The following is a 14,763-nucleotide window of genomic DNA, read 5'->3' as shown; positions in this document are numbered from 1 at the left end:
TTGATGAAAGTGAAAGAGAAGAGTGAAAACATTGGCTGAAAGCTCAACATTCAGAAAACTAAGATCATGGCATCTGGTCCCATCACTTCATGGGAAATAGATGGGGAAACAGTGGCAGACTTTATTTTTTTGGGCTCCAAAGTCACTGCAGATGGTGATTGCAGCCAGGAAATTAAAAGACACTTACTCCTTAGAAGGAAAGTTATGACCAACCTAGACAGCATATTAAAAAGCAGAGACATTACTTTGCCAACAAAGGTCCTTCTAGTCAAAGCTATGGTTTTTCCAGTGGTCATGTATGGATGTGAGAGTTGGACTATGAAGAAATCTGAGTACCAAAGAACTGATGCTTTTGAATTGTGGTGTTGGGGAAGACTCTTGAGAGTCCCTTGAACTGCAAGGAGATCCAACCTGTCCATCGTAAAGGAAATCAGTCCTGAATATTCGTTGGATGGACTGATGCTGAAGCTGAAACTCCAATACGTTGGCCATCTGATGTGAAGAGCTGACTCATTGGAAAAGACCCTGATGCTGGGAAAGATTGAAGGCAGGAGGAGAAGCGCACGACAAAGGATGAGATGGTTGGATAGCATCACTGACTCAATGGACATGAGTCTGAGTAAACTCTGGGAGTTTGTGATGGACAGGAATCCTGGTGTGCTGCAGTCCATGGGGTCACAAAGAGTCGGACACAATGAGCGACTGAACTGAAGTGGCAGAAATTCAGCATAAATGTCTGCAGCTGGGCATTCTGCAGAGGTAGAAGGCTTCACTTTTCTGTGGAGCTCCTGTATAGTGCAGGCCACCCTTGCACCATGGGCACTGTAACAGGCCTCTCCTGGGTGGCCCAGGAGAGATGCTAAATGACATCTCTAGGTTGGATCACTCTCTCTTCCTCTCAGATTATCAAGAGTGCCCCAGGACAGAGGAGAGTAGAGAACAAATCTAAGGGCACATGAAAAACATCTGGCCCTCTCTTGGTAAATTTCCTTTCCAAGAAGTTTCTGCAGTGCAGATTCTAGACACAGAGATAGCAATGACTAAAAAAAATAATGCCTGTGGCTTATATTCTGTGCTTTTTCAGCAAAGTGGAGAAGAAGGGCTGATTTCATGATTTTTACTGTGAGTTGATGGATCATCAAGGCCCAAGTCTCCAGTGTTTAACATACCAATTTCCAGTTCTTACTTCTAAAAGGCAGAGTTCATGACCAAACTCACAGTAGCTCAGACAGGAACCCGAGGTTTTGAGGAGAATGCGAGTCCTGACCCACCGTGGTACTTCGCTTAGACCAGCTGTCTTCTACCACCGTTGATGGGAGAGCTGCATTTGGCAGTTGAGCCCAAATGGGGCTTCAGTGCAGAGAGGTGTCAGAGAGAAGTTGGGTACAGGTGGAAACTACCAGTTACTCCTGAACAGAGGACTTTAGCAGCTATGGAGACAATGGTTGAGTCACAGAGAACCCGGCTTCTCTGACCTTGTATTTGACCTCTCAGGAACCCATGGAGTTGCATCTTCTGCCAGATAAACGATCTTAAGAAATGTTGTCCAGAAAGCCAGCCAATTTATCAGGAATCTGAGATCCTGCAGAAGCGGATGCTGCCAAGAGAGCAGTTGGTGAGTTGAAATGTAAACCTAAGCCCCCTCCTGTCTGTTTACACAAGAGAAGGAGCACCATCTTGCAGGGAGCAGGAGGAAGAGTGCCCAAGGCAAACTTCTGTGCCTTGATGTGTTCTGATCACATTACCTGACACCAAAATCCATAAGCCACAGAAAATTCCCATTTTGTGTTTGTTTTGGGAAGTCTGCAGGTTTGGGAGTTGTGCATTGATCGGAGCATGTGTAAGAGCTCATTCTTTCCAAGCTGCTCATCACTTAAAAATCTCGTCTATCTTTGGCAGAAATGTGAGTTTCTCCTCTTGAAGATCTATTGCTCTCCAAAAAGCTCCTTTTTTGTCTCAGAACCACATTATGTAAGTAACAGCAATAAAAACTGCAAACTGGTATTTGTCAGATTTGTGATATGAATCAACGGGCACACATTGCCAATCTCTTTGCCTTGTTGATGGATGTCTCAATCAGCTCAGTCAGCCCTTAGACGCTTAGGCCGTTATGACAAACTACCATCGATTGTGTGGCTGGAGGCTGAAAGGTCAAGATCAGGGTGCCAGCATGGTCAGGCCATAGTGAGGGCTTTCTTTCCTCATCTTGTCCTCATATGGTGGAAAGGGAGAGAGAAGTCCCTGGGATCCCTTGTATAAAGGCACTAATCCTATTTGGAGGGCCCCATCCTCACAATTACCTAATTATCTCCCAGTAGTCCCACCTCCTAAGACCATCACAGTGGGGATGAGGATTTCAGCATATGAATTTGCGGGATACAAGCACTCGGTCCTTAACAGTGGGAATCAATAGAAGGGAAACTTGGAACCATGCCTACTATTTGTCACTTTTGTCAACAGACTAGAGACAGTTCTCAGGACCTTGAGGAGCCCATGTGGTTAAATAAAATCAAGGACAAGCTGACGATGACCTTGTACTACAAAGTGTGGGAGTTTGTGCGGGATATGCGTCTCATTTTCCAGAACCACAAGGTAGTTTACAGGGTAAGTGGTTCTCCCTGCTTCTATTCTTCTTCAATTAAGTCATTTTGTCTGTCAACTTCTTGTAACAAGTAAATGTTACGATCTCCCTCAAGCTCACACAAGTAAAAATTCTGGGAGTATTCTACAAGCCCTGTGGGCAATGGTAGGGAACATAATAACAGATCAGAAGGGATCACTGGAAGCATTATCCTTGGACCTCAGAGTTTACTTCTTCTATATAGTTCCTTCTTCAATTTGCCCGTAAAGAACACTGGTGCTCTGCTCAATCATGTCCAACTCTTTGTGACCCCATGGACTGCAGTCTGCCAGGCTCCTCTCTCCATGGGATTTTCCAGGCAAGAATACTGGAGTGTGTTGCCATTTCCTACTCCAGGGTCTCTCGACCCAGGGATCAAACCCACGACTCCTGTGTCTCCTGCATCAGCAGATGGATTCTTTACCAAGGTGTCACCTGGGAAGCCCAGGCAAAAGTGGACTGCAGACCCAGTACCTTCCACAGGAAGTGGAAGTACTTTTTTTTTCTGGACCTGACAGTACCATGTGTGCCTCAGAAGTCCCTGCCATTGGCCTAGGCTCCTATCCTCACTCATCCCAGACTTGGAGACCATCCTGGGGAGTCTGGATGCTGAGGCATCGTAGGTCCATGTGCAGTTTGCTGCTGTGCACTTGCCCTCTGGCATCTGGGTCCTCCGAAATGTGTGTACAGGGGCCTCCCCACAACACCTGGGCATCTCCCTATTTCCAGCATTTCTGGATGGAAAGCAGAACTCTCATGGCCTTGGTGCTCATACAGAAGTGGGGTCAGGTCTCTCATCAGCAAGAAGCAAATTTTTTTGGATGTTTTTTACATGGACCATTTTTAAAGTTTTTATTGAATTTGTTACAATATTGTTTCTGTTTTGTGTTTTGACTTTTTGGCCCCAAGGCATCTATGATCTTAGTTCCCCAACCAGGGATCAAACCCACACACCCTGCATTGGAAAGGAAAGTCTTAACCACTGGACCACCAGGAATGTCCCTAGAAGCATGTTTTAAAGGCAACTTGTGCTTCTCTCCTCTAAAGGAAGATAGCGTATCACTTTTCTCAAATTTAAGAATCTTGGATCTCTTTACATTCACATTTCCTACTGCTGTATCTAAAAGTTAATAAGGATTATCTCAAGGGGTGGGAATGAAGAATAAAGGAAGACACCATAAACTTACCTTCGACCTTTCTGTACTTTCATCCTGTCACGTGAAATATGGGCTATGTTCAAAACCAAATAGCTAGAATTTTTTTAATTAATCAACAAATTTCTGATGAAGAATTAGATTGCAATACAGTGCCACTTTTGCTCCTACATCTTCCAGATAAAGAGAAACAACCCAGCTATCAAGGAACATAAACTACTCTCAACTGGATCAATTCTCACTTGACATTTGGGAGTCTAAAATAAAGCTCTGGATTAACCAAAACATTGGGTGTCTAAGCTCATTAGCAGTCTATGACTATTATTGTTTCTGTCTTTGCTTTTTCAGAACAATAAATTCATCAGTCTGGGACTTCAACTAGAGGCCCAATTTGAGAACGATTTCAAAGACATTTTTGGCATCCAGGAAATAAGTACAAACAGCACTTAGTTTGAGCCATTCTTTTATAATGGAGCCCATTTCTAGTTGTCCCTTCAGAGCCTCCAGCAGCTACATAAGACTGTACCTGTGGCCTCACTGACCATCTGCCTGTTTCTGTGCAAATAACACACTTGTTCTTCAAACTTGTTGTTGTTTATATTCCTGCTCATTTATTTTTCTAAATAAAATTAAAAACTTTCAGATTCTCTTACTGGGTAATAAGGGGTGAAATTCACAAAAGAAAATGTCAGGTCTTTCTATAAAGGATCATAATTTGTGCTTCCATTTACTTAAACCTTTATTAGGTTCTCCAGTAAACTTTTATCTTCTTCTCTCCTCCCCACACAGGACTTGTTGCAATTGTTTAGTCATGGTGTCCGACTCTTTTGCAGCCCCATAGACTATAGCCCACCAGGGTCCTTCTGTTCATGGGATTTCCCAGCAAGAATACTGGAGTGGGTTGCCATTTCCTCCTCCAGAGGATCTTCCTGACCCAGGGATCGGATCTGTGTCTCGGGCATTGACAGGCAGATTCTTTACCGCTGAGCCACCAGGGAAGCCCACACAGGACTTAGTCATTTCTTATTTTCAGTTCAGTTCAGTTGCTCAGTTGTGTCCGACTCTTCGCGATCCCATGGACTTCAGCACGCCAGGCCTCCCTGTCCATCACCAACTCCCAGAGTTTACTCAAACTCATGTCCATTGAGTCGGTGGTGATGCCATCCAACCATCTCATCCTCTGCCATCCCCTTCTCCTGCCTTCAGTCTTTCCCAGCATCAGGGTTTTTTCCAATGAGTCAGTTCTTCACATCACGTGGCCAACGTATTGGAGTTTCAGCTTCAACATCAGTCCTTCCAATGAATATTCAGGACTGATTTCCTTTAGGATGGACTGTTTGGATCTCCTTGCAGTCCAAGGGACTCTCAAGAGTCTTCCCCAACACCACAGTTCAAAAGCATCAATTCTTTGGCGATCAGCTTTCATTATAGTCCAATTCTCACATCCATACATGACTACTGGAAAAACCATAGCCTTGACTAGACAGACCTTTGTCATCAAAGTAATGTTTCTGCTTTTTAATATGATGTCTAGGTTGGTCATAACTTTTCTTCCAAGGAGCAAGCGTCTTTTAATTTCATGGCTGCAGTCACCATCTGCAGTGATTTTGGAACCCCCCAAAATAAAATCTGTCACTGTTGCCACTGTTTCCCCATCTATTTGCCATGAAGTGATGGGACCAGATGCCATGATCCTAGTTTTCTGAATGTTGAGTTTTAGGCAATATTTTCACTCTTCTCTTTCACTTTCATCAAGAGGCTCTTTAGTTCTTCACTTTCTGCCATAAAGGTGGTGTCATCCGCATATCTGAGGTTATTGATATTTCTCCCGGCAATCTCGATTCCAGCTTGTGCTTCATTGATCATTTTAGGAAGGCTTTCTCATCTCTCCTTGTTATTCTTTGGAACTCTGCATTCAGATGGAAGTATTTTTCCTTGTCCCCTTTGCCTTTTGCTTTTCTTCTTTTCTCAGCTATTTGTAAGGCCTTCTCAGACAACCATTTTGCCTTTTTGCATTTCTTTTTTTGAGGGATGGTTTTGATCACAGCCTCCTGTACAATGTTGCGAACCTGTATCCATAGTCCTTCAGGCTACGAAGAACTTTTAATTGTCGATCACATCTAGTCCCTTGAATCTATGTGTCACTTTTACTGTATAATCATAAAGGATTTTATTTAGACCATACCTGAATGGCCTAGTAGATTTCTCCACTTTCTTCAATTTAAGTCTGAATTTTGCAATAAGGAGTTCATAATCTGAACCACAGTCAGTTCTTGATCTTGTTTTTGCTGACTGTATAGAGCTTCTCCACCTTTGGCTGCAGAGAACGCGATCAATCTGATTTCAGTGTTGACCATCTGGTGATGTCCATGTGTAGAGTCATCTCTTTGTGTTGTTGGAAGAGAATGTTTGCCATGACCAGTGTGTTCTCTTGGCAAAACTCTGTAGCCTTTGCTCTGCTTCATTTTGTACTCCAAGGCCAAACATGCCTGTTACTCCAGGTGTCTCGCGACTTCCTGCTTTTGCATTCCAGTCCCTTATAATGAAAAGGACATCCTTTTTTGGTGTTAGTTCTAGAAGGTCTTGTAGGTCACCACAGAATGTTCAGCTTTAGCTTTTTCTTCATTATTGGTTGGGGCAGGGACTTGGATTACTGTAATATTGAATGGTTTGCCTTGGAAATGAACAGAAATCAATCTGTCATTTTTGAAATTGCACCTAAGTACTGCATTTCAGACTACTGTTGACTATGAAGTCTACTCCATTTCTTTCAAGGGATTCTTGCCCACAGTAGTAGCTATAATGGTCATCTGAATTAAATTTGCCCATTCCAGTCCATTTTAGTTCACTGATTCCTAAAATGTTGATGTTCACTCTTGCCATCTCCTGTTTGACCACTTCCAATTTACCGTGATTCATGGACCTAACATTCCAGGTTCCTATGCAATACTGTTCTTTACAGAACTTTACTTTTTGGACTTTACTTCCATCACCAGTCACATCCACAACTGGGTGTTGTTTTCACTTTGGCTCCATCTCTTCATTCTTTCTGGAGCTATTTCTCCACTCTTCTCCAGTAGCATAATGGACACCTACCAATGTAGGGAGTTCATCTTTCAGTATCCTAACTTTTTGCCTTTTCATACTGTTCATGGGGTTCTCAAGGCAAGAATACTGAAGTGGTTTGTCATTCCCTTCTCCAGTGGACCATATTCTGTCAGACCTCTCCACCATTACCCGTCCATCTTGGTTGACCCCACACAGCATGGCTCATAGTTTCACTGAGTTAGACAAGGCTGTGACCCATGAGACCAGGCTCATTAGTTTCCTGTGACTGTGGGTTTCATTCTGTCTGCCCTCTGATGGAGAAGAATAAGAGGCTTGTGGAAGCTTCCTCATGGGAGAGACTGACATGGGGGAATCTGGATCTTGTTCTAATGGGCAGAGCCATGCTCAGTAAATCTTTAATCCAATTTAACCAAAGCAAAAACTAGAAGAGTTTATCAATACTAAACCTACCCTAAAAGAAATTTTAAAAGGTCTTCTCTAAGTATAAAAAGAAAAAACTACAACCTTAAGTAAAAATCTAGAGGAAAGAAAAAATCCTACTAGCAAAAGCTGTGGATCAACCACATAAATGAGCTAAATAAAGATGAAAAATCCAAAACTTGTCAAATGAACTACAAGTATAATAAACAGTTAAGGGATAAACATAAAAGTGCAAAATATAACATCTAAAGCATAAATGGGGATAATAAAAAATATAGACCTTTTAGAATGTACTGCTGTTGTTCAGTCGCTAAATTATGCCTGACTCTTTGCAACCCCATGGACTGCAGCACACCAGGCTTCCCTGTCCTTCACTATCTCCAAGAGTTTGCTCAATTTCATGTCCATTGAGTCAGTGATGCCATCCAACCATCTCATCCTCTGCCACCATCTCCTCCTCCTGCCCTCAGTCTCTCCCAGAATCAGGGGCTTTTCCAATGAGTCAGTTCTTTGCATCAGGTGTCAAAGTATTGGTGCTTCAGTTTCAGCATCAGTCCTTCCAATGAATATTCAGGGTTGATTTCCTCTAGGATTGACTGGTTTGATCTCCTTGCTGTTCAAAGGACTTTCAAGAGTCTTCTCCAGCACCATAATTTGAAAGCATCAGCCCTCTTTACAGTCCAACTCTCACATCTGTACATGACTACTGGAAAAACCATAGCTTTGACTAGACGGACCTCTGTCAGCAAAGGGATGTCTCTGCTTTCTGAAACACTGTCTAGGTTTGTCATAGCTTTTCTTCCAAGGAGCAAATGTCTTCTAATTTCATGGCTGCTGTAACAGTCTGCAGTGATTTTTGGAGCCCAAGAAAATAAAATCTGTTACTGCTTCCATTGTTTCCCCATCTATTTGCCATGAAGTGATGGGACCAGATATGCCATGATCTTAGTTTTTTGAATGTTGAGTTTTAAGCCAGCTTTTCTACTCCCCTCTTTCACTGTCATCTCAAGGCTCTTTAGTTCCTTTTCACTTTCTTCCTTTAGAGTGGCATCATCAGCGTATGTGAGGCTATTGATATTTCACCTGGCAATCTTGATTCCAGCCTGTGATTCATCCAGCCCTACATTTTTCATGATGTAGCCTGCATATAAGTTAAATAAGCAGGGTGATGATATATAGCCTTGATGTACTCCTTTCCAAATTTGGAACCAGTCCCTTGTTCCATGTTGGGTTCTAACTGTTGATTCTTGTCCTGCATACAGGTTTCTAAGGAGACAGGTAAGGTGGTCTAGTATTTCTGTCCCTTCAAGAATTTTCCACAATGTGTTGTGATCCACACAGTCAAAGGATTTAGCATAGTCAATGAAGCAGAAGTAGATTTTTTTGGAATTCCCTTGCTTTTTCTATGATCCAACAGATGTTATCAATTTGATCTCTTTTTCATCTTCCTTGTCTAAATCCAGCTTCTACATCTGGAAGTTCTCAGTTCATGTACTGCTGAAGCCTAGTTTGAAAAACTTTGAGCATTATCTTGCTTTTAGAATGTTTTTGAATTTAAATCACTACCAATTTAAAGCAAGTAGATGTAATTACTGGAGAAGGAAATGGCAACCCACTCCAGTGTTCTTGCCTGGAGAATCCCAGGGACGGGGGAGCCTGGTGGGCTTCTGTCTATGGGGTCACACAGAGTCGGACACGACTGAAGTGACTTAGCAGCAGTAGCAGCAGATGTAATTACAGGTCAACATAGATGAACACCACAGTAACCACAAATAAAAAGCCAACAACAGATACACAAAAAAGAGAGAAGCACAAATACACCACTAAAGGAGATTATAAAACCACAAGAGCGGAAACTAAAAGAGAAAAAAACAGAGACAAACTACAAAAACAACCAGAAAACAAGTAAGAAAATGGTAATAAGTACATATCTATTAATAATTTATGTCAATGGATGTGCCAAATGCTCCAATCAAAAGACAAAGGGTACAGATATTTCACCTCTTTGGTTAAGTTTATTCTTAGGCATTTTATTCTTTTTGATTAATTTTCATTAGATTCCTCAAAAAACTGAAAATAGAACTACCATGTGACCCAGCAACTTCACTCTTGGGGATATATGCAAAGAAAATTAAAACACTAATTAAAAAAGATACATGCACCCCCATGTTCAAAACAGCATTGTTTAAAATAGCCACAATACTGAAGCAATATAAGTGTCCATCAACAGATGGATGAATAAAGGAGATGTGGTGTGTATATAATGGCATACTATTTAGCCATAAAAAGAATTTAATTCTGCCATTTGCAACAACATGGATGGATCTGAAGGGTATTACGGTAGTGAAATGAGTCAGACAGAGAAAGACGTTTGAGTGTATGTTATCACTTATATGTTTCAATATGAAAAATAAAACAAATGAATGAGTAAAACAAAACAGAAAGGGACTCACAGATAAAGAGAACAGACCAGCGGAGAGAGGAAAGGGAGGAAGCACAGGTAGGAGTAGGTGCTTAAGGGATACAAGCTGCTGTGTATAAAATAAATTAGCTACAAGTATATATTACACAGCACAGGAATACAGCCAATATTTTACAATAACTTAAAACTGAATAAAATCCATACAAATATTAAATCACTATATCGTACACTTAAAACTAATAAAGTAATGTAAATCAACTACACCTCAATAAAATATTTTACATATTACATATGTGTGTTAGTCACTCAGTCGTGTCAATTCTTTCCGACCCCATGGACTGTAACCTGCCAGGCTTCTCTGTCCATGGAATTCTCCAGGCAAGAATACTGGAGTGGATTGCCATTCCCTCCTCCAAAGAAACTTCCCAACCCAGGGATCGAACCCTGGTCTCCTTCACAGGCATATTCTTAACCACTTGAGCTACAGGGAAGTCTATATATATATATATATATATATATATATGAGTGAGTGAGTGACTGAAGTCGCTCAGTCGTGTCCGACTCTTTGCGACCCCATGGACAGTAACCTGCACCAGGCTCCTCTGTCCATGGGATTTTCTAGGCAAGAGTACTGGAGTGGGTTGCCATATCTTATCATTTTTAGGTCAATTTGAGTCAAAGTTGTTGTTTAGTCAATAAATCATGTCCAACTCTTTTGTGACCCCAGGAGTCTGCCAGGCTCCTCTGTCCGTGGGATTTCCCAGGTTAAAATACTGGAGGAGGTTGCCCTTTTCTTCTCCAGGGGAACTTCTTGACTCAGGGATTGAACCCACCTCTCCTAATGGCAGGCAGATTCTTTCCCACTGAATCCCCTGGGAAGCCCATCTGGCTACAGCGGTTCTTTGATCATGGCTCCCATTATAAGGAACACAACTGGTGTCTTATATCTAAGCCATGTCCCCCAGTCCAGTTTCTTGAGGGTTTTTGATGTCCCCCAATCCAGTCTCTTGAGAGGTTGTTTTTTTTTTTTTTTTGCCACACTCATGTGGGATCTTAGTTCCTGGACCAGGGATGGAACCCCATGCCCCCTGCCTCAGAAGCTCAGTCTTAACCACTGGACCATCTGGGAATTCTGCCAATCCAGTTTTGATTAGTACTAAAGCTGAGGTTACAATTTCCAAATGGTTGACACTATCAGTTCAGTTCAGTCGCTCAGTCGTGTCTGACTCTCCGCGACCCCATGAATCACAGCACGCCAGGCCTCCCTGTCCATCACCAACTCCCGGAGTTCACTCAAACTCATGTCCACAGAGTCGGTGATGCCATCCAGCCATCTCATTCTCCGTCGTCCCCTTCTCCTCCCGCCCCCAATCTTTCCCAGCATCAGAGTCTTTTCCAGTGAGTCAACTCGTCGCATGAGGTGTCCAAAGTATTGCAGTTTCAGCTTTAACATCAGTCCCTCCAAAGAAAATCCAGGATTGATCTCCTTTAGAATGGACTGGTTGGATCTCCTTGCAGTCCAAGGGACTCTCAAGAGTCTTCTCCAGCACCACAGTTCAAAAGCATCGATTCTTCGGCGATCAGCTTTCTTCACAGTCCAACTCTCACATCCATACATGACCACGGGAAAAACCATTGCCTTGACTAGACGGACCTTGGTTGGCAAAGTAATGTCTCTGCTTTTTAATATACTATCAAGGTTGGTCATAACTTTCCTTCCAAGGAGCAAGCGTCTTTTAATTTCATGGCTGCAATCTCTCCCTTAAGTGGATCTGAACTCAAGCAAGTAAAACGTGTGTTATTGTGAAGCCTCCTCAAATCCCCACTGAAACCAAGAGAGACACATAGCTATAGCCTTTGCTTGGAGAGATGCCTGTTATAAATGAAGCTACCTCCCTAGACAGGTCCAACACTGATTTATCAATGGTGTGGCCAGAGCACAGGGCTCAAAGGGCCAGTGAAAATCAAGAAGTTTTAAATATCTGAGGTGGACACCACAGAGGAGGAGGGAACCACTGGAAGCCTTGGAACTGGTGATGCTCTCCCTGAAAATTTACAAAGTTTACAAGACAGATGCCACTCGCTAGGGCACTCAGATAAGTAGATTTTCCCCAGCACATAGTGCCACATTTGACCTTCAGATGGAAACCAACCCAGGTTAAAATTAAGTTCCACAATGGAATCTAGACAGTGACCAACAATTTTCCTTCCCTCTGTGGTTTGACCTGTTTGTTGCTCACACCCCAGATAAGAGGAATTCTTTACTAGTGTATAGCCATCGGTGACCTGGGATCAGATTATACATTTCTAGGTTGGCTTCAAATTTTCTTGGGTTTTTTGTTTGTTTGTTTTGATTTCTTTGTTTAATTCTGTGGGGTGGAACCAGACTTGTGATATTCTTGTTAGTTCTGGTTACCCTCTTGCTCCAGGGACTCAGGAAACACAGGACACATAAGAGACCAAGGCCCAGATGACACTGGGTTGGCAGAGCTAAAAGAGCCACGTCTTCCAAGAGGCATAGTTGCTGCAGCCAGGACACTGAGAATCGAGACTATATCTGCAGCTAGGTCTGAGCAGAGCAAGGACATCAGCCCAGGGCACTTTGGGCTATAACCCCTTTGGGAGCTTAACTTACAAAACAGTTCAGTTCAGTCACTCAGTCGTGTCCGATTCTTTGTGACCCCATGAACCGCAGCACACCAGGCCTCCCTGTCCATCACCAACTCCCAAGTCCACCCAAACCCATGTCCATTGAGCCGGTGATGCCATCCAACCATCTCATCCTCTGTCGTACCCTTCTCCTCCTGCCCTCAATCTTTCCCAGCATCAGGGTCTTTTCAAATGAGTCAGCCCTTTGCATCAGGTGGCCAAAGTATTGGAGTTTCAGCTTCAGCATCAGTCCTTCCAATGAACACCCAGGACTGGTCTCCTTTAGGATGGACTGGTTGGATCTCCTTGCAGTCCAAGGGACTCTCAAGAGTCTTCTCCAGCACCACAGTTCAAAAGCATCAATTCTTTGGCATTCAGCTTTCTTTACAGTCCAACTCTCACATCCATACATGACTACTGGAAAAACCACAGCCTTGGATGGACAGATCTTTATTGGCAAAGTAATGTCTCTGCTTTTTAATATGCTGTCTAGGCTGGTCATAACTTTCCTTCCAAGGAGTAAGCGTCTTTTAATTTCATGGCTGCAATCACCATCTGCAGTGATTTTGGAACCCAGGAAACTAAAGTCAGCCACTGTTTCCACTCTTTCCCCATCTATTTGCCATGAAGTGATGGGACCGAATGCCATGATCTTAATTTTCTGAATGCAGAGTCTTAAGCCGACTTTTTCACTCTCCTCTTTCACTTTCATCAAGAGGCTCTTTAGTTCTTCTTCACTTTCTGCCATAAGGATGGTGTCATCTCACAAAACAGGGAGATTTTATTTGGGTCCCTGGTGCCTGCAGGCATGAAACTAAAACACGCTTGCTCCTTGGAAGAAAAGCTTTGACAAACCTGGACAGTGTATTAAAAAACAGAGACATCACTTTGCTGACAAAGGTCTATACAGTCAGAGCTATGGTTTTTCTGGTAGTTGTGTACGGAGGTGAGAGTTGGACCATAAAGAAGGCTGAGCACCAAAGAACGGATGCTTTCAAACTGTGGTGCTGGAGAAAACTCGAGAGTCCCTTAGACTGCAAAGAGATCAAACCAGTCAATCATAAAAGAAATCAACCCTGAATATTCATTGGGAGGACTGAGGCTGAAGCTGAAGCTTCAATACTTTGACCACCTGATGTGAAAAGCTGACTCACTGGAAAAGACCCTGATGCTGAGAAACACTGAGAGCAGGAAGAGAAGGGGACGACGGAGGATGAGATGGTTGGATGGCATCATTGACTCAATGGACATGAGTTTGAGCAAACTCCAAGAGATAGTGAAGGACAGGGAAGCCTGGCATGCCCCAGTCCATGCAAACAGTTGGGCACGACTGAGAGATAGAACGACTAAAACGATTTTACTATGGGGCTTAATTATGGGAGAGGGAGTCAGGAAAGATGGCAAAATGTCAAGCTCCAAAGTCTGTCTCTCCACTTAGACGTAACAGCTGTACTAGCAGAAACCGGCCAAAGGGTGGGAGGCACCCAGCAAGGTCTCAGAGAGAGTGAAGAGTGAGATCCTAACAGATCACTCAGGTCTTGACAAATATCAGATCTACACCTGAGCTTCCTGTTCTGCTAGTTTCAACAAACTCCAAACAAGCACCGGCAGAAAGCACTGGGTCTCCGCTTGAGCCTTCCAGGGCTCTCCTCCTCTTCCCCAAATTTCATCCTGGGGTGAACGAGGTGTGGCCAAGGTGGACTTAATGGCAAAAGCGAAGACCTTCAGGATGAGGAAGAACTCCTGTCCGCAAAGGAAGGAATCATGATCGGATCCAGACAAGGGACGAGCGACTGAAGCCGCGCTTGGGTAAACAGAAGATGAGGCAGGAGCGGTTTTCGCCCAGCAAACACCGGATGTCGGGGGACGGGTCGGGACTTCCCCGCCGGCACAAGGTCGCTTACTGGAAGTCAGTTGCTGACGCAAGCTCAGCCCCCGAGAGCCAGCCACGCACATTCCCAAAGCACCCTCCCCCTTGTAGGGCAGAAGTCAGCCAAGACGTTCCTCTAAAGCGATGCACACTATCAAACGTGGTTTTGACCCAGTGGGTAAATAGCCGCTGCCCTGAGCCCGTTCAAGGGCCTCCCTCCACTCCCTGCTGCTCGTGCCGTTCATCTTATAGCCATCTTATAACCACCAGCCCCCACCCCACCCCAAGACCTCTCCGATCAGCAGCCAATCAGACTGGGATCCTCCAGGAACCTGCTGCAAACTCCGGCCGGCGTCAGTTTTCTTCCGGAGCACGCAGAGCAAGATGAAAGGAGAGGCATACTACCGGGGTCACTTTTTTTAAATTCTCATTTTAGCAGATGAAACTTCGCTTTAAATCTGCATTTTTCATGGTGGGATGCGGGGACGTAGGAGGGATGTTCAAGTGGCAGGGGACCTGGGTAGACCTATGGCTGATTCATGCTGATGTGTGGTAGAAA

The 14,763-nt window shown here is 43.6% G+C and overlaps 1 protein-coding gene across 8 annotated transcripts in view; it reads left to right on the top strand.

Moving 5' to 3' along the window:
* SP100 (SP100 nuclear body protein) overlaps positions 1-4,414 on the top strand; it is a 101,633-nt gene extending 97,219 nt beyond the window's left edge. For 7 of the 8 annotated variants that reach the window (XM_088844994.1, XM_055397117.2, XM_055397116.2 and 4 more), the window contains 4 exons: positions 1,495-1,615; positions 1,900-1,971; positions 2,461-2,604; positions 4,123-4,414. In XM_088844994.1, coding sequence (XP_088701120.1) covers positions 1,495-1,615; positions 1,900-1,971; positions 2,461-2,604; positions 4,123-4,224 — 439 coding nt within the window. In that variant the 3' untranslated portion in view covers positions 4,225-4,414. The remainder of the gene's footprint in view (positions 1-1,494; positions 1,616-1,899; positions 1,972-2,460; positions 2,605-4,122) is intronic. The other variant, XM_088844958.1, reaches the window with a different exon arrangement.
* The last annotated feature ends 10,349 nt before the right edge of the window (positions 4,415-14,763 follow it).

The sequence above is a fragment of the Moschus berezovskii genome, chromosome 2 (genome assembly GCF_049115385.1).
Source record: "Moschus berezovskii isolate FMDL1 chromosome 2, NW_MosBer_1.0, whole genome shotgun sequence".
NCBI lineage: Eukaryota > Metazoa > Chordata > Mammalia > Artiodactyla > Moschidae > Moschus > Moschus berezovskii.
This window is presented reverse-complemented; position numbering and strand designations above follow the sequence as displayed.